This window comes from Grus americana, chromosome 2, assembly GCF_028858705.1.
Source record: "Grus americana isolate bGruAme1 chromosome 2, bGruAme1.mat, whole genome shotgun sequence".
NCBI classification, from domain to species: domain Eukaryota; kingdom Metazoa; phylum Chordata; class Aves; order Gruiformes; family Gruidae; genus Grus; species Grus americana.
The window spans coordinates 79497791-79520014 of record NC_072853.1 but is presented as its reverse complement, the minus strand read 5'-3'; the positions used below and the strand labels follow the sequence as shown (position 1 = coordinate 79520014).

Sequence of the window (22224 nt, the reverse complement as noted above, 5' to 3'; positions counted from 1 at the left end):
CTGTTCTCCTCCCCCTGTCACTGAGCACTGGTAGTAGCTTGTTTCCCATTGCTTTTTGAAAACCTCATGGGACTGACCCTAGCAGTGACAGTAGTAAATAGGTGGTGTAAGGGTTACACCTGAACTGAGCCTGCCCCACAGCACCACATCAGAACTGACACTGGAAGATCTGGTTAAAAGAGCATGTTAAACTTAAAAGCCAGCCACCCCTAAGATTTGAGTCAAAAATAGTGTTAGATCCTGCCTTTCTTCCTAGAGAACTGGCATTCCTGGTTGTCTTGTGCAGGTAGTTTTTCACACACAGACTTACCTTGTTTGTAAAATAGTCTCCTTTTTCTGGTTGCTTTGGGAAAACGGAACAGGTCAAGGAGATCTGACCATACAGAGCCAGTGAAAGTGACGTAGCATGAGGAGCGATGAAGCACCGAAGATAGGAATGTGGGTTGTTTTCCCCTTGGGTCGCTTTAAGATACTGTGTTCTTGGATGGTGTCTGCAATTGGAAGAAGTGAAACTTGTCTAAGAGAAATTTTGAAGTTGGATAAAAAAATGGCAAGATAGGATGTGTACAGGGGGACTTCAGAGTAACATGCCATGCTCTTTTCCATCTGCTTTTCACATTTTTAAAAACTTGAATCCACTTGAACTGAAAAGCATGCTTTTAAGATTTCTTAAATTTTTCCTGTCGTGTTCTTTGAACAGGGTGATAAGGACTTCCCTCCAGCTGCAGCTCAGGTGGCTCATCAGAAACCACATCCTTCTGTGGAAAAGCTTCCTCACCCACAACATGTCAAACAGCACATCCACCAGCCTCGCAAGTGAGCTCTCCATCAAAGTCTCAGCCAAATGGTCGTCAGTGAATAAGTTTTTGAGAAGACAAAAACCCTTTAGGATTCATGCTGTCAAATCAGTAAAATTGACCTCTAAAATAATATGCTGTTTCTTTCACTTTAATTCTCAAGGGTTAATAAGAATGAAAATGTTCAGTTGTTATCCTAGATGGAAAATTCTCTGTTAAGCGTTTGCTGATCAGGGGTGGGTTTTTTTAATAAGATTTTCTTACTGCCAAGATAAAACTTCAGTATGAATACTATGATCAATGAGCTTAAAACTTGTACTTTTAGTTGTGGCATTGCAATAGCAGATAGTTAATGTAGTTTTTATGCTAAGCCGGTAAGGAAGAATAGCCCTTTTGTACTGGTACCTTTACTATCTGGAGGGAGTTGTGTGTGTTGCGACAGAAATCGGTGGTTGTCTTGATTACGTAGAACCCTTGCGTCTTCAGTATCCTACGGTGTTACACCCCAGTGACTGAGCTCTCTGATTTCAACTAGTGAGATGATAAAAGGGTCTGAAAACATTCTCAAGTGGGCAGAAATCCAGCTGAATCTTCTTTACACCCCTTTGCACTCACACAGTCTTGCTGAGAGTCTTCTGTTTGGAGGCCTGTGAGTACGGAGAGGGGTGAGAAATCAGAGTTACAAGAACACTGCTGCTGAAGGCAATTGATTTGTGATCTCATGGGTCTCACTGGGGGCTGTATGTTTTGAGGTGATGATTTCTCAATTCCAATAGCAAGCTGAAGGAACTCAGGACCCTCCAGAATTGAACTTACAATAAAGTGGCAAAAAATCTGTTTTATTTTTTAACTTACAGTTTGAGATTAACTTACTGTTTGAAATTAAGAGATACCATTAGTAAATGTGTTTAACTTTATGACCCAACCTCTGTTGCACATTTATTTTTTTCTAGTTTTCTTATTGTGAATAAGGACAGTAGTGATACGAGGGAATAAAAAAATTACTTTTCATATAGAGGAATCTGATTAGTTTTGGCCACATAATTAAATCTTTTGATTGCACAGTTCAAAATCACTTAGCTCTGTCATTTTCCTTCTGCAACTTATCTCTGTAAAACCCAGGAAAATAATTTTTTAAACATTCCATCTAGATTTTTAAAGCGTACTTCTGTTTTTAACTGACTATAAATACAGTACAGCCTTTAGTACCCTCCAGGTTTATAAAACTTCTAATAATGTCAAAAAAGTGGGTACTGGAGCTAGTGCTGCAAACATTCACCTGGCAAATCAATGAAAGCTTGGGGTCACTTGGAGCTTTACTAGTCCATTTATATTTAAAATCAAATAGTATAAAAACCAGTGAGGAGAGTTTTAAAAATACATTTTTAAAAAAAAAAATCTGCAGATTAAATAATTCCCTGAGTAGCTGATTTCAAACAACAACAACAAAATCATGTGAAATATGGCCCATTTCACAAGTGGAATCACTCACTTCATGTGGATGAGAGGGACATGGCATTTCCATCTCTTCATAGGCTTGAAATGGAAATGATGTTTTGCAAAGGATATGCATGGATATGTTTATTCTACACCCAAGAAAGGATGTTCAATCTGTATATGCAGCCCTTACTTTCAATTTAATTAGATAACCGTACTTGCCTTAAGGAATGAGCGTTGTTTATAAGAATTATTCTGTATTAGAATGTACATAATTTTAAAAATATGCTTCCTGTTTCTGATATCAGTACGCCTGAGGCCTTGTTTGTAGCCGCTCATGAGGGTAGCATTGTCAAGCACCGTGGAATATCTGCACGAGGTAATTTGCTGGGAGGAACGTTTGCAGATTCAGGACAGAAAGTGGTGGCATCTTGCTGATGGCGCAGCCAGTAGCTGTCAGTGTGCTGTGTCAGCGATGAAGCAGATCATCACAGTCGCTTGGTACCTGTGGCTGCTGGCTTGAGAGTGAGCTGCATAGTCTTGTGCCTACGTCTGAAGTAGTGTCTAGATTCTAGCTGTAGTCAATGGTGATGTAGTCAAGACAGTTGGTACAGTTTAGGTATGGCGTCTTCAACCAAATGGAAGTGTCTTTCAAGGTGAGCTGGATCACTGCAGTGGAAAACTAAACGTACCTCAGTGTAGAAGCACATGATTAGGTGGGGCTGGGTACCCCTACTCTGTGTCTAGTAATAGCTGGCAGAAATGCATATTTCTGTCTTCTGAAAGCAACACCACATTTCCATTCTCATGCTAAAAGTTAGGAACATGGATGCTTCTGAATTATGAACTACTGCTTCTGGTTGTTAATGCAATATATACAGCATATATAGACAATACCTGAATTTTGTCTTTGATTACTTAAGATGGATATGTGAGTTTGTACAATGGGGTATGACTCTCAAGATAGCATTAGTGGCTTTTAGAGTGCAGGAATTTCTATATGGTTAGAAAATGTCTCTGTATGAAAGCATATTATATATTGTTGGGAGGTATCCATGTTTATACATAGGCGTCCTTACCAAAGCATTACTTTGTCTAAAATAAAGAATCATAACTGGTGATCTGGATTGCCTACTGATGGTTATTGATGCTTTTAAAGTATGTTACGCTAATGTGCAAGCACATGTGATGTTTGATGTTACCTTCAAATTAATGTAAAAGAAATTTTCTGTAATTGTCAATGTGGCAATAATGCAACAATAAAGCATGAAGTTGTATATTGGGCTCTTTTTTCCGTAAGTACAATGTAAATCAGCAGGGTGCGGTTTTGTGGGGTTTATGGGATTTTATTACAGGATGCTGCACGGCAAATCAACATTTTATAGATACTGAAGTTTATTAGGAAGTTTTATGACACAGTGTATCAGCTGTTTTGGTCAGTCCAGTCTCATTTAAAATGAAAACTAGATGCTATCAGCTAGAATGGGAGTTGCTGTTTTTCACTATGAAGTTGGAGATCCTCACTCAATTTTTGCAAAGCTATGGAATCTAAGCCTGGTAATAAGTCATTATGGTAAAGGAAATGAAATTTACCATTTTCCATTGCTTTTCAAGTTCTAATCTTCTTTCAGAAAAAGCAAGTATTGTAATCAGAAGAGGTGGCAAGCTTCTCATAACACTGCAGTTAACATTACATAGTACATGCCATAACACGGTGATTCACAAAAGAGTTTGGAGAAATGGCCACAGTGTTTCTGGAAGCTTTCTGATACTTTGGGCATCCTATGTTTAGTGTATGTGTAGTGTGTATATAATACAACAAATGTATGTGACACAGCGCAGGTATGAGAGATTTACTGCCCTGGGACTATTGTAATGTTACATGCTTACACTTTGCAGTCACATGATGATGTGCTCCATTATTCAGAAAATGTCTTCTTTCATTAACGTTTGGGGAAAATACACGTGTGTGACGTCTGGCATGCTGCTGATTGAGTTGTCCATATTTATTCCAAGTTCCATGGCCCTGCTGTCAGAAGTATTGCAGATGTTAGTAGTAGTTAGAAATAATTTACTTCTAATTTCAACAGTATGGCTTACCCTTTTGTCATCAGATGTCTTGAAACATAAGTCTTGTACTGTTGTCCATGGTAGTTTGACCATCACATGCTCCTGCTGTTTAATGAAAGTATTCACGGCAAGCTGTTTCATACAAAGGTGAAGGAGATGGATCGGACTTATGTTTTTGTCCCTTTGGAAGAACTTTATTCTGAATACTCACTATCTTCATGGAGGAGGGAGGTGTGGGTTTTATAAACCACTTCTGATGTCCTCTGCAGACTTGGGTATATCACGTTTAAAATGAGATTTAAGCCTAGGCCAACGCCTTTGATGACAGGATTAAGATGTGTTAATTGCATTTTAGAAAATGTGGGGATGTCAGTAAGGGTACAGTTACTTTTACAGCAGGAAGAAATGTTGCTGGTCAGGTGCTGCAATGATGTAAAGAATTAAGAAGATAAATCTCTGTTGTAGTTGAATTTCTTTGCACACAAACCTTCTCCCTCACAAGATAAAGACACTTAACCCTAAGTGGTTACAGCTAACATGATCTGCTCTGTCTGTCAAAGAGGAATCCACATCATAGTGACTGGAGGAGCCTTAATGAGCAGAAACTGAGTCAAGTCTACAGTGGTAAATTTTCATCAGACTTCTTCAACAGGCGGGTAAAATAAATCTGCATTTTAGCTGTAGCCTTTGGTAAGTGCTGTGCATGATTGTATTATGTTTAATTAGTAAAGGTAATTGCCAAGTACCTGATTTGCTTTCCTGAAGAATTATTTTTTTCCTCAAAATTTCTCTGTCACACCTCTGGCATGCACACTTTTTTCTTAGGAAGGTGGAGGTTTGTATTTTGCTTGTTACTGTGTTCTTGGGTCTCCTTCAAGAATGTGTGTTTATTTGTTTTCCTCATCCCCCATCAGAGAAGAGGCTGCACCTAGTGTATACTGGGTTTTGAGTCTCTTCATAAAATGGTCACGCTAGTATTTAGATGGGGAACCTGAGAGGAGAAGAGCAATGGGTTGTGTTTGACAAAGCACTCCATGAACGAAGAAGCCAATTCTGTTGCAAAGACTGTTTCCCTTCCCTTCAGGATGCAGATCAGAGGTGAGAACAAGAATACAATACCATTTTCTGAGAACGTAATTTATTATTGCTTGGAGCTGACGGGCACGCGTGGATGCTGACAATTGTTTGCAAAACACGCTCCCAGCACTGCCAGGGACAAAACTGAAACACAGATACTAAAGCCATTGCAAACGTAGAGCTTGCAAGTGACCTTGAAAGAAGCCCTGTAACGTAATCTCTGCTGTCCAGCTTGTGTTGAAGATATTTTTAGAAAACTTCAGTGGCTGGCATTCCGTAGGTCACTTGCGGCTTTAAGAAAAGACAAGCATTTGTAATCCACAGTGATTTTAAGGATTATAAAAATTGTTTAGCTGTTAACGAGCTGTGAGCTCTCTATAGGCAACAGTAGGGGCACGTATATTACCTTTGGTGTATTCTCACATTGTTGTGACTCAAGCTGGTTCAGCAAAATGGTTTTTATCCTTCTTTCTGGCTGGCAAACAAGAGGCAGGTTATGAAGGTATGTAAAATAACTTCTTACGAGCTGTTTTTGGTAGGCTGTGTCAGGTGTCAATGGATGTCTGATACCGCGTTAGGAAGGATAATGACATCACTTCCTTACGTAGGGAGGAGCAAGTGCATTGGAGAGCACAGCAACTAACCTGGCTTCCCTCTTAAACCCAAAGTGTCTCTTGAAATACAAACCAGCAGATTTACTTAAAAGCAAAAGTTAGGTGCTAATCTCTGCGTGCTGCCAGCAGCTGAAATAACATGACTGAAACTGCAGGTGTGTTCAATGCCTTTTTGAGTAAAATTGTGCCAGTGTGCCAGTGTTTGGAGGAGTGGGTCTGAAGGAAGACAGGTGTCCATTTTCTCCTTGTTTTATGCTTATCTTTGAACCTACTGTATCTGAAAACTTGGCTTAGTATTTTAAAAAGTCTTGTTTCTGAAGTCATGTGCATCTAATCCTAGGCTTCGTTTCATTTTTCAAGTGATGTATCACACTCTGCAGTGAGGGTTTGACTTCTGCCGATTTCATGATTCATTTCTTTAGAAAACCTGTGCTAATCCCTGATTGTTTCTGTGAATTCAGAGCAGGTTTTCACAAACAGGAGCCATGGACAGCAGGTTCCTGCGAAGAGACTCCTAATGCTGATCGAGGTCAAGGAGTAAGGGGAGAGCCCACAGAAGGGGTTGACGAGGGAGGGAGGTGATGGAAAAGAGTGGGCAGCCTTCAGCTGCCAGGGCAGGCTCAGGAGGTGGGGGACCGTGGGAGGGGGAGTAGTCGTGAGCCAGCAGGACCTGATCTTTTTGAGCTCCCTCTGTCGTCCTGGCATCTGTTATTGAAGTATCAGAGGAGCATGGGCTGAGTGGAGCCCTGGTTCTCAGCTCCGAGGCGTTGCTCCAAGCAGGTCTGTCCCCTGCGGCAGGGTGGTTCAGCTGGCTTTGTAACACGGTAGCGGGGAACTATGAGGAAGCGAAAGGTCTTGGAGCTTTGCCTCGAAGACCAGCAGACTGGGGCACATGCTGGTGGCATGTTGCATACTTCAATTTATTTTTTCATGTGTTTAAATCTACAGTGAACGGGAGCTGTGATTAAAGCAGTAAACCCTCAAGTATTAAAACTGGAATAGTAAATGGATCAGCATAGAAGCGGATTCAGTTGTGCTCTGTAAAATTGTCGTTAGAAGATGATGAGAGAAGAGAAACTGAGCTATCGTCTCGTTTCAGAACTGGATACTGACCATTTCTTATGGTGCTCAGTGACCTCAATTTCCATTGCCTAATTATATACTGAAAGTACAATTCATTGATTTGTAAATCTACATGTCCTTGAATCATTTTGCATGGGAGAGACCTTTGGATGAGGAAAATCTGCAAATGCAAATATATTTTAACACACTTCTGGTTCTTTAAACCTACAAGTTTTAGTATAAAGAAATATATATTCTCTCTCTTTGTTGCAAAAGCCAGCACTGGGTGTATGCACATGCAGGATGTGGAATTGAGACATATTCTAGTTGAACTGAGACCTAATTAATATTCTAGTGTGTGTGTACCTACAAAGAGAGAGAACTGTCAGTTTTGGAATCTATAATATTTTATTCATCTCAGAGGCATTAAACAGTACGAGATCTGATTCCTCGGAACACAAGAGTTTGGGTGAACACGTTTCACAGCCTTTTGCAGGTAGCTTTTCACTGTGTTAAATCTGAGTTGCTAATAAAAACTACATTAGAAGCTGATTCCTTATCTAATTCCTACTCCCTGGGTAAAAGATAATGAATAGTAAATGCAAGAATTCCCTTTCAGGGCCTGATTTATCACCCAGAACAGAATAAACATTACCCCACTGCTGATGTGACAATTGTAACAGTTGGAGGAGTCTGGAATGAAAGGCTGAAGCCTTAGATACGCCTTTCAATTGAGCTCGTTATGAGGGCGTTCGTTAAACCCACAGCCTTGCTTTTCACCGTGCTAAAGAGCTCCTACGACGTGCACGCTGGAAACCTATACTTCGTAGTACGAGAGCTCCACTTTGCGTGCTAATAGCTGGTTCACCGTTAGCCAATTGTTGCTAAGGTAAATATTTATGGAAAGTATGGAGCATGATCTGATTTTGATCATGACTCATAATACTCCGCTCTCCTAGGTTTGTATGTTTAGTTTGTTTACAGACAATTTTTTTCCTGGCTGTCGTCGTGCACAGTGTGGGTCACTCTGTGATGGTCCATCCTTTGTGACAGGTATGACTTTGTTCAGTGGGAGCACGTTAAAAGGCAGGATCTATACCTTAGAAGTATAGAAAATGTTGCTAATGGCATCTAAGCAGATTTTTCCTGGCAGATTTAGGAATCCTACAGATGTAGGTTTAAATAACCTTTAAGGCAGGTTATTTTCCCATCCTGTGCAGGCCACCGATCTTTCAGAGTGGATTTCTATTTTGCATTTATAGAATCCTGTTAACTTCAGTGATAACTCTGAGTTACGAAGCTAACTTCAGATTTGTTTTGTAGGACTGGAATGTCAGAATAGGTCTTTTACACGAACTAACGTAGGGGCCTCCAGACATTTGTCTTCTCAGACACTGTAGGGCATATCAACCTGAAAACAGTGGAGTAGAAGACTTGTGGGCAGGTTCTTTTGCTTTACGTGAGTCGTGTTTGTGGAGCTCCGCAGAGGACTGTCAGTGTCAGATGACTTTATGTCCCATCTTCAGTCTGTGGCTTGGTAGCTGCTAAACTGCTTTTTTAACCTTGGGTTTTGGGCTTTTTGCTGACACCCGAATGTGTTGTAAAGCCCTGGCTTGAGGGAGTGAAATTAAATTTGTGATGCCAAGTATGACCCCAGCCTGTTGTTGTGTTAGGTCCCATGATTTCAAAAATAGGGGACTGGAGTTCAACAGAACTCTTTGGAAGAAGGAGCCCCTGTCCATGCAGTGCTCCTTGCTGGAATAGCAAGTTTAGAAGAAAAGACGGTATGAGTGAAAACCTGAGTTATTTTGAAAATAGTTGAACGGAATGCTGCAGAGTAAATTAGCTTACTAGATAGGAAGGGAAAAAAATCATTATTATAATGCACAGGTGTACAAGTACATCTTTACATGTAGATATTGTATAATCTATTACCTGATTTCAATAACTAGGGGAAAATGCCCTTATTTTGCAATTCCTAATAAACGAGTGTACAGTATGTCTCGGCAGAAACAAACATAAGTCCTACCACAACCATTCTTTGAGCAATGATATAGACCCTGGGAAAATTTACAAAAGCAGTCCAAGGGTTACTGTTCTGCAGTTTCTCCTTTACTTATGTGTTGCTTTGCCCATAATAAAAAACAGACTGCAAAGCAATTGGCAAGATACCTGCTCAGCCTGGAGATACTATTGAAATGCTTTTAATAGTCAGAATCAAGCAGGAACTTCACTCTTGATTTATTGTCCTTTATGTTCTGAAAAATACAAATATTTCTATGGTTGTAAGGAGCTGAGATTATAGAGTGAAAAGATTAAAGCACAGCACTTCAGGAAGAAGAGATGTACCAATTACCCCGAGAAGCAATTCTAAATAGCAGTAGTGACCTAGCACCACTATTCTGAAAGGTGTCTAAATAAAGATGGCACCTTTGTGTTCATTATGGGCGTCTGCCTTTTGATAGCTTATAATATGTACTCAAGGTAAAATGCTAGAGCTGATGTAAATGGAGAATATTACTTTGATAGCATTATAGTTCTAATGGGTAATAGAAGCTACAAGCAACGAATATGAGCCCTGTGTATTTTCAGCCGTATTTGCTGGCATTAATAACAATACAGCTGAAGTCTTTTTGCTTTTCATCAGCTGCGCAGCAAAAGCTCTTCAAGTGCAAAGGAGAGGTGAACTTGTTTTTACTCTGCAAACTTAACAGAAATGCTTCTTAAGAACCAGTCTTTGATCCCAGCGCATTTTGCCAACAGCACCTGCTGGAATTGGCTGGGGCATCGCTTCAGTGTGATCAGTGCAAATTTGGGTGAGACTTTTTCTGGCTTCACAGCCTTTCCCATCAGCAACAACAAGGAAGAAAAGGAGGAGAGAGAGAGAGAAAGATTCTGCGAAAACATCAACTAAAGGGCAGGAGAAGTGACAAAACCTGATGGACCTGCAGTCCCTCCGAGGCAGCAGCGTGTAACACTGTCCTGTCTGCTGCCACTCTCAAGGACGGACTGTCGCACCATGCCGTGCCTTGCAAACTCCCAGATTAAATTTGGTATGGTACTGTTTTGTGGTGAGCTAGGCTTCTTAGAGGTGAGAGCTTGTCCAGGTGTGAGTAGGTGTCTAAAAGCAGTGGCTGGGAGAGTATGCAGGGGAGAGACCTCAAGCTGAACGTGCACCTTCCCTCTCCCTAAAACTGCCACTGAATGCTGAGAGTCTGGTAGGCATTTTCTGTGGATTCACTGAGGGATGGTTTGGCAGATGGACAGAATTTAGGGAAGATACTAGCGAAAGATCATGGTAGCAGCTGGGCTGATCTAACCTTGATATTTAGAGAGGGAAATGCTACAGCCTTCTTGGAAATGCATCCTGGAAATGTTTAAGTTGCAGCTGGAAGGAAAGAAAGGAAATCTCTTAAGGAAGGTGCAATTCAGAGAAGTGAATGCAGTTCACATAATTATGCAGGATTACTTTGTCTACAGCATTTGGAATAAGCAAATAATGAGCATTTATTCTGTGGGTGCAAAAACTGACAGGGAGAAATATAGACATGCCTGCTCTGCAGTTTTCACTTGCCTGGCCCTATCATTTCTGTAAGCACAGATCCCATCTTCTTCCCTCTTCCCTTCAGCTCTTGTGGAAGAGGTCACCACACTGTCTTGCATGGGGGTTCTGGTGACTCCTGTCTCAAACTCCCCTGTCCCACTTCCTTGAAGCTTATCACCAGTGGAGCTGCGCTCCTGCAGGGAGCTAGGCATGCTCCTGGCTCTGCATCATTGCTGGCGACATCCCAGATGAGAGCCTCTCAGCAAGGGCAGAAACAGTAGCGCTGAAAAGGTGCTGTTGGCTTGCTCAAAAATTTCCCCTGGAGTCAGCTGAGTTGGGAGGATCTGGGCATGGCAGAGATTTGTACATTGGGGGGAAAAAAACAAATACTCAAAGAAAAGGATTTTCAAGGCTGCCTTTGAGCACCAACAAAGCCTAAAAGAGGTTATGAAGTATCAGAAAGTGTTTTTAAGTGTTCTTGACAGCCTTTTGTATTAAGAGATGAGTCTCCCTGTGTTGTTGTGTCCCAGTCAGTTATATGGATGATGCAGTGGAGAGCCTTTGGTCTTAGCCAGAGACCAGCACGGAAGACCAGAATATGATCTCTGTACCCTTCCTTGGTGACGGTCTCTGAGGTTTATACCCAAATGTTATTGATGTAGGAGCTTGGAGGGCCACTGCCAGTTCTCGGGACTCTGCCATGAATGGTCTTCAGGGCTCAGGCAGCCTGGAGAGCCCCAGCGCATGGGGCATGTCTGGTGACCAGTGGCATCCAGCCATCAGGTGCTGGTCTTTAGGAGAGCCTGTGAAGGCTTGTTGGTGGTGAGCAGTGACGGGAGAGTGGGGAACAGGAGTGTTTTGTTCTGGACCACAGAATATGTTTTGAGTTTGCACCAGACATAAAATATGTGGGGTTACACACCACATGTGACTGCGTCTGCCGGTGATGCTTACGAGTGACCTAGTAAAAGCACACACTGAGTCCCTCAATAAGCAGAGTTTACAGCAATGCCTAGAGCATGTTTAGAGTACAGACTCAGATTTTAAGGGATCCGGATTTCTAGCCCATTTCAGTGGAAGCTTTTGTTATCTTTCATGGAAATTGATTGCTTACCAGTAAAATGTGTGCAGTTATTGTTACAGTTTAATAGGGTTTGCCTGTGAAAACAGATGTGAAAAAGCCTTTGAATAGCTACATGCCCTGCCAGCACCCCAGCATTCATTGCCAAACTCGGTAGATATTTTCTTAAGGGAAAGACATGAATACAATTGAAATTAGCAGAAACGCTTTGCAAGGAATCCTAGGAAAGGTATGAGTGGCTCCCGAAGTATTCCACAGGTGCAGACCTTGCTGCAGAGGTGTGGGTGCAGCGCGGTGCTCAAGAATTCCTGCTTTCCCTCCTTCCCACCACCACAGTTTTCTTGATGCTGTCTTCATACTGTAAGCAGCGTAACCAGTGCATTGATATATGGGTTTGCAGGCTGCCTGTAACTCTCTCTAAGAGTAGAGTACTCTTTGTGCATCTTAATGGGATTGTTGGCTCTGAAACCCAAAGCTGGTGACTGGCAGCATCATTAAAACTGAAGCTGAAGGCAGGGTGAAACATATTCAAGTTCATATTGCAGTAAGATGTCTGACTACTGTACTGACCATAGTATTTATTTTTATATTTAGTTCAATAACTTTGTATAAATCAGATGAGAAAGTGCTGTTTCCTCCAGCCCATGACAGGGTTTGGGCTCAGCTGGCTATGTATGGCGTCCCCAGGGCCTAGTTTACCACCTTCTGCTTCATCCTCACTCATGACTCTCCCTCAGTGCCTGGGAAGTTTTTACAGTCCCATCTAAACATCACCTGCCTCAGCTACATTTCTGGACAAGTTTAAAGGAACTGAGAGGAGCTGATGCTTGAATATACTGCACAGCCTGTTTAAAAAGCAACCTTGCCCAGACTAGTAGTAGTGAAATATCTGCTCTTCTCCTAAAGCATTTCTCAATGCGTCCTTAGAGCATCTCATACTCATTTCATAAGCTTTATTATCAGGTGGTTGGGTTTGATAACCGTGACATGACTGGCATGCCTGCTCTGACACAGGGGAGAGGCCTTCCGGTCATGAGTGAAGGAAATGCCGCTGTTGTCTTCTCTTTCCTGGACCTAGAAATCCAAAGGCTATTTTGGGTGGGTGCAAACCCATAATTGCATAGAAGATTCGTGTCCGTATGCTAATGGGATTTTTAAAGACCTCTGGTGGGAGATTATCACTGTTAAATTAGAACCTGGCTTTGTTTGACTTTCTGCTGCTGTGTTGTTGCTGTTGCCTCTCCTTCCTCTCTCCTCCTGCTCCAGGTTCATTTAAATTCCTTCTAAGTGTCATTCCCTAATGTGTCTTCTTGGCTGGCACGAGGCTTTCAGAAGAGCCTAGCTAATGGGAAATGGCAACACAGGGATTTAATGGCATTTAGACTGCATGGACTTGGCTTTAGCTTTCATAACTTCATAAATCTATTAAATAGCCCACTGGAATCTCCAAAAGCTGGAGCTCTTCAGAAAAGTAGGGTGTGATGGTGGGCTTTGATGCAAAACTTTTTTAGCCTTGCATTTCTAGGCAAAGCTTTCAGTGTACTTTCTGCAATACAGCAAATACTCATTCACTTGAGGAAAACACTCAGTGGGAAAAACAGGCCAAGGGCACCATCAGCTTCCTGTTACTCTGAGAGAAGTATTTTTTTTTTTTTTCTCCTCCCATGGGTTTTGAAGGATGATACCTTTAATGGTATATATCTATACTGTGGGGAATGCATCAACACTCTAGTGCTTCTTTGTCTTCAGAAGCTATACGGGTTCAGGCACCTCCTGGCCATGAGCAGCGGATGATCTATGTTCTGGATGTGTCTGACCTCATCATCATTTGACACCTGCAGGCTACCATCAGGATAGCCCCTGCTGTCCAAACTGCCTCTACCATCTATAAAGAACTTTATGTGGTTTTCCAAAGCCAATAGATGATACGTGTTCAAAGTTTTCATTGTGGGGTTTTCCCACCCATCCCTTTTCCCTCATTACCTGATAACCAGAAGCTGCCATTATCAGTTAATTTGGGATTTAGGAAAATATTTCTGTTTAATTGATGGGGAAACTGAGGCACAGAGGAGACAAGCAAGTTTGGCTGGAACAAGCCCTGCACTCCATCCAGCATGTGCCAACACAGGAACAGCTGCAGCTTTGGTGCTTCTGGAAATACCTGGATGGTGATGTTGGTTTTAATCTGTTTTCTTCCCTCAGTGTTTTCTTAGCTGTATCCCCCTGTGGTGGTGGTTTCCTTTCTCTCATCCAGCCTCACGTTCTCTTTATTTTGGTCATATCCTAGCTCATTGGTGTATAACACTCAGCTGGGATGATGGGCTCAGGGGAGAAGAGAGCCAGAGCTCACCTACCATGTTTGTAGATTTTGCCTACCACGTTTATAGATTTTCTCTGTGTGTTTCTTGTACAGGTAGACACATCCTGAAGCTGACACTTTTTTTTTTGAGCAACTAAAAATTGCTACAGTTATGGATGTGCTCTACACCTGGCAATTGAAGAGCATACCTGGAGATAAAGAAGGAATAGAGGTCTCCAAGCAAGCCCCAAGCTTAGTATCTGGGAGGTAGGCTGTTTGTCTGCAGTATATGGTTAAATCCCACGGCTGGCTTCTGTACAAGCTGTGTTTTGTAGGAGACAGCCTTGGGAAGACCTGCAGACAGAGAATTACTATAATCCAGCCTGGATGTCGCAAAAGCATGGATTAATATTTCATCTTCTGCCTCTGACTGTTGTCAGGCTCACTTTGTTCCTGAGCTGGGACTGTGATCCTCAAAAGACAGCCTTGAATTAAAGATTAAGCCAGTGTTTTACTTGATGGAAAGAGAGCAGTTCTCTGTGGAGGACGGTGACGATGTGGTTCTTACCCAGTGCTGCATGCAGGGGTTTAAAGTTTCCCAAATCCAAACGACAGAGCGAAGCTGCGGCGTGGTGCTGGGGACGGTGCAAGGGGAAGGGTCTCAGGCAGTTGTGAGCCACCTTAATGGAAGTGAGACTGGTAATTAGCCCAAGGTGAGCAAGAGGCACTGAACTGCTCCAGGAGGTGCCACTGACTCTGCTGCGTATGAGAGAGCTCATCAACGATGAACTGTAGAAGAAAAACAAGTACCTTACTGTCTGTTGGAAAAACAAAGGCTGCAAGGAAACCAGAATGGGTCAGCAGAGCCTTCCCCCAGGTCAAGGGTACGGCCCTCTGCCCAGTGGCAGGGCAGCACTCTCACTGAAAATCAATTTAGTTAAGCTGCCACAACTCTCTGGGCAGAAACTCTGATTTCAGGATGAATTATTTATATCGCTTTAATCTCAAGCTGGTTCTGATTGATTAAGTCAAATGAATATTAGCTTGATTTAAAAAAACAACCCAAGAGAGCCTGTGTATATTTGTTCAGTTTAACTCTTCACTTAAATCAGTTCAACTGCTTTATTATTTTTGGTTTTGTTTCTAAATGCAAGACCTCACCGTGATACCTGGCTATTTCTTCTTTGGACAGCTGACATGCAGTTTAAGTCCAGCACTTTATCCTTGGCTTTTCTGAGCACAATAGCTTAGTCAGTCATGGAAACCCTAAGACAGTTCAGGGTATTTAAGGTTCATAAACGGGCAAGCTGTTGGGCAAGTGATTACCCAAGAAAGTGGAGAACCCAGTTTGAGAGTGCATCCATAAGTGCCCATAAGTCACCGTGACAGAGATGACCACTGTCACACCACAGTGTTCCTGTGGCTTGGCGGAAGCTGACGGAGTTTCTTCTAGCAAAGAGCAGGTGCAGACTCTCAGGAGCCGTGGTGCAAGAAATCCTATGTAAGCCCAATAAGGCTCTTGCAGAAGGCTGTCTCGTAGTGGCTGGGAAACCACGGGCAAACACTGCTCATTCTGCCCAGGAATATAAAGAAAAGGCTAATACAATTGATCATACAAAGAATAAAAAACCACAGTTTCCACAAAGCACAAGTGAAAAAGTGATCATGTAAAACATCCACAAAGTATTTTTTTAACTGAGCACGTTAGACGAATTTGAGTTTGCAAAACAAATTTTCAAGAGCAAAGCAAAATTAATTTGACTAGTCTGTTCAGTTCTATTGCTCACCAAACAAGTGTTGTTTTATTTTGCTTATAACAATACATTTCAGGAGGCTGAGGCTGCAGCTTTTGGAAAAGGATACCAAGTGGTCAAAGCAATCGCTTACAAGACCACATATCCCTTGCACGGAAACTGGGCAAATCCTGAGTGACAACTATTCCACTACACTTCCTTGGGAAAGCAGCCAAGCTGATAGTACAGCATGTCTGCTTTTAGTACAACTACGTTTGTATATTCTTTTGAAATGCTGTTGCACCTTGTTTTGGAACAGAACTTTTAGTGGGGCCATTACTTAACAGTATCGCTTATTTAATTTGTGTCACATTAACACTGTCATACAACATTGCAGAGCATCCCCACGCTACTGGCTTCTGCAAGAAGCTGGCTTCAATATAATGGTAGCAAGCCCCAGGAAACCTTAGCTCCTGTTGCCGGATGCAGTTGGAAAGTAAATATTTTATCATCTTTGTCGGTGGAAGCCTGTGTGTAGATACTCAGAAAGCATCTTTGGTGGTTAACGCTTCCCCGAGCAGATTTCGGTTACTACAGCACCAAAAGCATCACACGCGTGCACGTGAACACACACAACGGAGATGTTCCAGCAGTTCCTGTGCCCCTCTCTTGATCCTCATTTCGAAAAGCTCACTGTTTGATCAGTGCCTTATCACTGAGAAATCACTGAATGCATCCAGGATGGCGCCTGCGAGCATGGATTTTGCACATCTGCCTCTTGAGGGCTTGTGCTTATTTTTGATTTGTTTGGGAAGAAGGGCTTGGGCAAAGCAGCAAGCTATCATTCATGTGGGAAGCTGCTATCACGGGAAGGAAAAGGAACCACCTGAGCTTGTTTTCCCAACCTCTTCTGTTTTCCCCAGAGTGGACTGAAACAGCAGTGTTTGGCCCACTAATTATCCACAAACCTCTGCACAGTTGTAGAGCCATAAAAGAACGCTATGAACATTGTGAATTCAAATGTGCCAAGAGAAGTGCCAAATTTAAACCTGACTAGGCAAAATTAATATGCATAATAACTTTAATTACCCTATGAAGGACGATTTTTCACACAATCCCCTGCCTCTTCCCATGCAAGCGCTTCATAGTGTTCAGTGAAAAGGCAGCTGGTCTGTTTTCTTTGTAGCCTCCATATTATACCCTGAATGATTTGTTCCTCTTACAGAACAATTATTTAACGCTAGCTTTCTTGGAGATGTTTATCATTAACATATTTGAGTGCTTCACATTATCACTGGGAGGTGAGAGGCTTTTTATATGTGTGTATTTTATAAATTTCTAAACATATATGAATATATATAGATGTTATATATATGGGTTTGGTTTTGTTTTTTTCTATTTGGGCTGGGGAGATCCTAGAGAAAGTGTCCCCAGGATCATCAGATAGACAACCTTTACAGGTCCTGGGAGGAATCCCGTTAAACTGAGCTGATACAGGACTATCTCTGTGAGAGTTATTTATGCAGCTGAAGAGGCTTATTTCTGAGGAATCCTTTGCCTTACAGCGTATCTGAAGCCCTGGTTTGCCTTTACCACCCGAGCAATGATGTCTTGGCTTCCCTATTAACAGAGAGGAGCAATTTTGGACTCACTGAAGAGATATGTCCACACTGAAATTAACTGTTTGACATCTCCTATTCTGAATGAGCTGATGTCAGGTTTTCATTGTCTGATCTGCGTGTATCCTACAGACAGCCTGCCACCGCTCTGCAGGCTGCCTCTTGTTCTCCAGCTCCTCCAGCATTATTTCTCCAAAGGGCAGGCCTGGGTGCCTTGAACATTTTGAGCAAAGGTACACAGGCAAGGACCTAAGTAATGTTCTTTGTTATTGGCTATTATTTTTATTTTGCGCTCATCGTAACTCATAACGTTGTGGTAGGTGGGACGCCCTACAGTCTAGGGATGGTGGCCAGCCTGCTGGGTTACAGCTTTATTTGACTTTCTTATTTTCAAGATGCTGTTGGAGGCATTTTCCCCAACCTCAGATCAAGTCTTTTACAACTCTGTCCAAAGTCATTGCTGAGTAAAAAGCTTCAAAAGAAAATGCTGGGAAACTGGCTTTCCTAGTTGTTTTCACCAACTGTTTGTAAGAAGTTTGCAAGGTTACCTTGTGTTCAGGAAGGTGTACAAAGGTGTTCAAAATGACTAGGAAAGCCAGTTTCCAAAAACTGAGGAGATACTGAAGGAGGCTCATATTGAAACATTTTCTTTTTTAAATAATATATTCCTTAGCAGACCAGAGCAAGCTTTTACGGCTGCGTTTAACTCTTGTCTACACAACAGTCAGAAAAATTTGGGTCAAAAGACCAATCTTGTTTCAAATCAGAGACACACCGTGGACACCAACATATTTTCTTTCCCCCTCGCTGCCTCCATTACCTCTTGTCCACTCCTCCAGGGACTATCTCTGCCCACTGTTATCTCTGATAGCGTTAGTTTAGCAGTTTTCAGTGACTTGGAATTCAAAGACTGAGTTGCAAAATTTACTGTAGGGAGAGTCTGCAGAACTGTCAGTCCAGTTTTTGCTTGCCTTGAGAAGATGGCTGGCTGGCTGCTCAGCTGCTCTCTCTGCTGAAAATGCTCTCTGGGTGAGTAATTATCGAAGTAATGAAGAACCTCTTTAAATGACCCATATGATTGTACAGGTTTGTCATACTACCTGTGATAATTTAAAAGGAAGAAAAATGTGAGGAAAACTCCCATTTCTTACAAACCTTTCTGCCCTACTTTATGGCTGAAGTTGCTGAGCCGCTCTGTTGCTGGTGCTTGTTTAATCTTTCCAACAAGGGTCAAAGGCGGGGGGGGAGGCCCTGTAATTTTCCTGAATATCTGCAAACCAGTCCAAGCCCCTTTCCTTGGGGTTCAGAAGAGATACAAATACCTGCAAGGTGTCACCTCTGTGTTTCACGCAGCTAGATGTTTTCTGGAGCTGCCTAACCCATGCCGGGGAGCTCTTCCTCACCGCTTTGGGCACAGCCTGGAGCGCTGGCTGAGCCACCTGGCAGCTTGCTGGCTCTGAGCGAGACCGTCTCGCCCCTTCCCTGCTCCCCTGCGCTGGGCTCCAGCAATTTTGTCTAGCTCATTAAACTGGCAGAATACTAATCCAGCAAAATGGCAGGTTTGCTGGGGGCGAGCAGGAATGCATGGGCAGGAGAGGGACAGGACTGCCTTTTGCAGCTTGTTGCCCACCTGCAGCCTCCGGGTATCTAACCAAGCTGTGGAGTGTTAAGTCATGAGACACAATGAGCGGACCTAGCAAAACCAGGCTGCATCGCATGAATTACAGAAAAAAAGAAAAGGCTTCAGTTCAGACCATCTGCAAATTGGCATATCCTAAATTAGATCCTAATTTCAGTCACAGCTTTTGGAAGTTTCCTGCTGAAATTTAGCTGTTTAAAAAAGAAATACCCTCAAAGAATGTTGTGTAGCTATATGCCATTTTTCTATTCAAGGTGTTTTTTAACGACCTGCTCTAATATCTGTCCCTTAGCAGGACAGCATGAGCATTCAGGACTATTAAGACATTCAATGAAGAGGCTCAGTGAGGATTTTTGCCAAGGCTTAACGAACAGTTTTCATTGGCATAAAAAAACCCAAATGAATAATACATAGCGATATGAGGAACCACTTACATGTAATATTGTGTTTCCACCTGAAAAACCTTCCATGGGGTTGGTAGTCTCTTTGCGACACCATTGCTCTCCGGAGATGAGAGCACAACATCATTTTAGAGAACACAGGGAAGCGCTTGGGATTGCACAATATTAAATTCCTGTTGCTTACTGCAGAAGTAAGTCAGCCCATCGGGCTGGGTGCTTCCTTGCGAGTGAGCATCAGACGGTGTAAGGCTGGCCGTCACGTCAAAGCTCGCAGCGCACCGAGGTAAGCAATGGCCGCAAAGGCAGGCACGGCCCGTGCTCCAGTTTCACTCACAACGCTCAGGACCATCGTTCCCACTAACGTGCCAGACTGCAGCCTGGCATCGAGGGCAGGCAGAAAACCTTCCTCCTCCCTAGGAATCAGTGTCCCCTTCCCCTCTGTGGGAGCATCCTCCTGCAGCAGTGCTCTCAGGGCTCCAGCTGCCAGGAGGTGCTACCAAGGGCTCAGTGGTAAACTGTCCTGCTTCAGCGACCGGGAGCAATCTGAAGGACTGTCGGTTTTGCTTGGCATTTCATAGTTATGGGTCTCTTGGAAAAAACCCCAACAACAAAACAAACCACTCTATTTGTGCTGAAATCCAAGAGAAATCAAATCCTTCTCGGCAGCAGCAGCTCAGGGGGGACAGACAGCTGGAGGAGAGCCAGGCGTGCCTCCTCCCTGCTACGGTCCGTTCGCCACAGGTTTCCAGAAGCACGTTTCGCATGAGCTTTGCCCACTGCAACCTTCAGCCTCTTCAGACAGACAATAAAAAAAGCAAGCGAGAGGCGCAGCACTTTGGGTGAGGGCAGTGATGAAGAGGAGGAATAAGGTGGCCGAGGGGGCAGTGAGGCAGCAGGGGAGGAAGGAAATGAGCAGACAGACACCTGTGCCTGCACTTCCCAACCTAGCGAGTGCAAAGATTTACACAGATGCACAAAAGGTACGTAAGGATGCCGGGGGACTGCCTGCTTGCAGCAGGGCGATGTGGCTGCGGGTCATCGACAAAACAGCTTCTCACTCCACTGAGATAGCCAGCCAAAGCCCGATGTCGGGACAAATGTAGTGGTTTTCTTTTATTTGTAGTGACAAATTCTCAGGGAGTGGAAGTTAACCCACAATAGCTCCTTCCAGGGAAACCAAACTGCTTTCAGATGGTGCTGCTTAGTCCGTTGGTGAAAGTGGGTGGGCTTTTTCATCTACTGAAAAGTGAAAAGCAGCATCCCCAAACCATTCTGAAGAATAAGGTCACCATATAAATTTAACAGCTTGTGCCTCTTTTAATGGAAATACAACGTATTTATACACATGTACACAGTAAAGTACAAAGGGTTAGAAAACAGGCTTCATTTTCAGCCCCTAATTCTAACATACTGTACGTTAATCCCTGAGAGCACCTGTCAATTGTATGTCTCCTGCAAGCAATGCTGAGAGTGCAAATTCAAGCGTTCACCTGCAGCACAGGTTGCTTTTCAGATACTGAATCTGAATGCTAAATCTTCCGTATTCTGGGCTGGCAGTAAACAAAAATTAATAGTTAAACCTTTCAATCCAGTGTACCAATTCAAAATCTGTCCTGATATCTTTGCCACAGACAGCTAAAATATTGTGTTCCTACTCTCCCAAGAAATTAGTTCAGCTTATATTCTGGTCACACCAAATCCATTACAAAATTGGTGTCTATGAATTGCACAGCACTGATGCACTTGCAGACTAAAATCCTTTTTATATTCACAGGGCTGGGGAGGTTTATTAGTAGGGTGCATATTCCTCCAACTCTACCCTGGGACGCTACCTGGCAATGCAGTCTAGCCTGCACAGCTGCTCCAGCAAGAGGTACAAAGAACAGGCTGTGTGGAAAAATCCTTGTTTCACACGTCTGCCGTAACCTCTGTCAGGCCCTGACCCCACAGACGCCAGCTAGCAATACCAATCCAGTTTTCAATCACCTGAATTTATTTCTCCCATGACACGCACAGCTTCATTACAAGTTCAGTGAGGCCGTGGCCAGCCTTCGTGCTGGGGGAGTAAAGAATGGAAAAGTTTTCTCCATCTTTAATTGAAGAGAGAAGCTGGTGACAGCAGCAGCTGGGGTCTGCCTGGGCTCTAGCAGAGAACATTGTCAGGAGGACACACCACAGCACATTTCATTTCAAATGGGAGCAAAGCCTGAGCAAAAACATAGTGTGAGCACATGCTGTATGACTTGCTGTTTGTGTGTGACCTCTACGTTTATGGATGTAGTCTTTTTTTCAGCAAGCAGCAGGTTTACAGACCTTCCTTATTGGAATTTGCCGGGGCTTGGTGTGCCATTCAGACCGACTGCTGGTAAAACGAAACGAAGCCTTAACGTGGACCACAAGAACCTGTGGGAACTGTGGGAACTGCCGCTTTGAGATGCACTCATGTACTAGGGAAGGTTTTCTCCCAGGTTGAGACAGAGGGGTGAGGTACTGCCCTCTCTGGGCACCCAGAGGCATACTGCCGAAGCTTGCAATGGCATCTGGCCACGGTTTCCTAACGTTACTGGCCGAGCTGCCTGGTACTGCATCTCTGGCTGGATGTTCATAGCGTATGGCTGGACTTGATACCTAGGAAAATTGCTTGGACTTCTGGAAGCTGCATTATTTTTCTGTCCTGGCTATAATATGGAAAGGCTCACAATAAAGTCAGTGGGTTTTTTTAATAGAAACTTAAATACCGACCTAAAAAAAAAGCTCACCTGTGGCTCACCATCTCCCTTATTTCACAGTTAAATGCAACGACAAAAAAGTCCCTGAGACTAAAGAGGAGACGACAGCTAGCTGACGAGGG

The 22224-nt window shown here is 43.1% G+C and overlaps 1 protein-coding gene across 1 annotated transcript in view; it reads left to right on the top strand.

The window, feature by feature from the left end:
* DAP (death associated protein) overlaps positions 1-3511 on the top strand; it is a 57187-nt gene extending 53676 nt beyond the window's left edge. The window contains exon 4 of the mRNA XM_054816811.1: positions 701-3511. Coding sequence (XP_054672786.1) covers positions 701-820 — 120 coding nt within the window. The 3' untranslated portion in view covers positions 821-3511. The remainder of the gene's footprint in view (positions 1-700) is intronic.
* The last annotated feature ends 18713 nt before the right edge of the window (positions 3512-22224 follow it).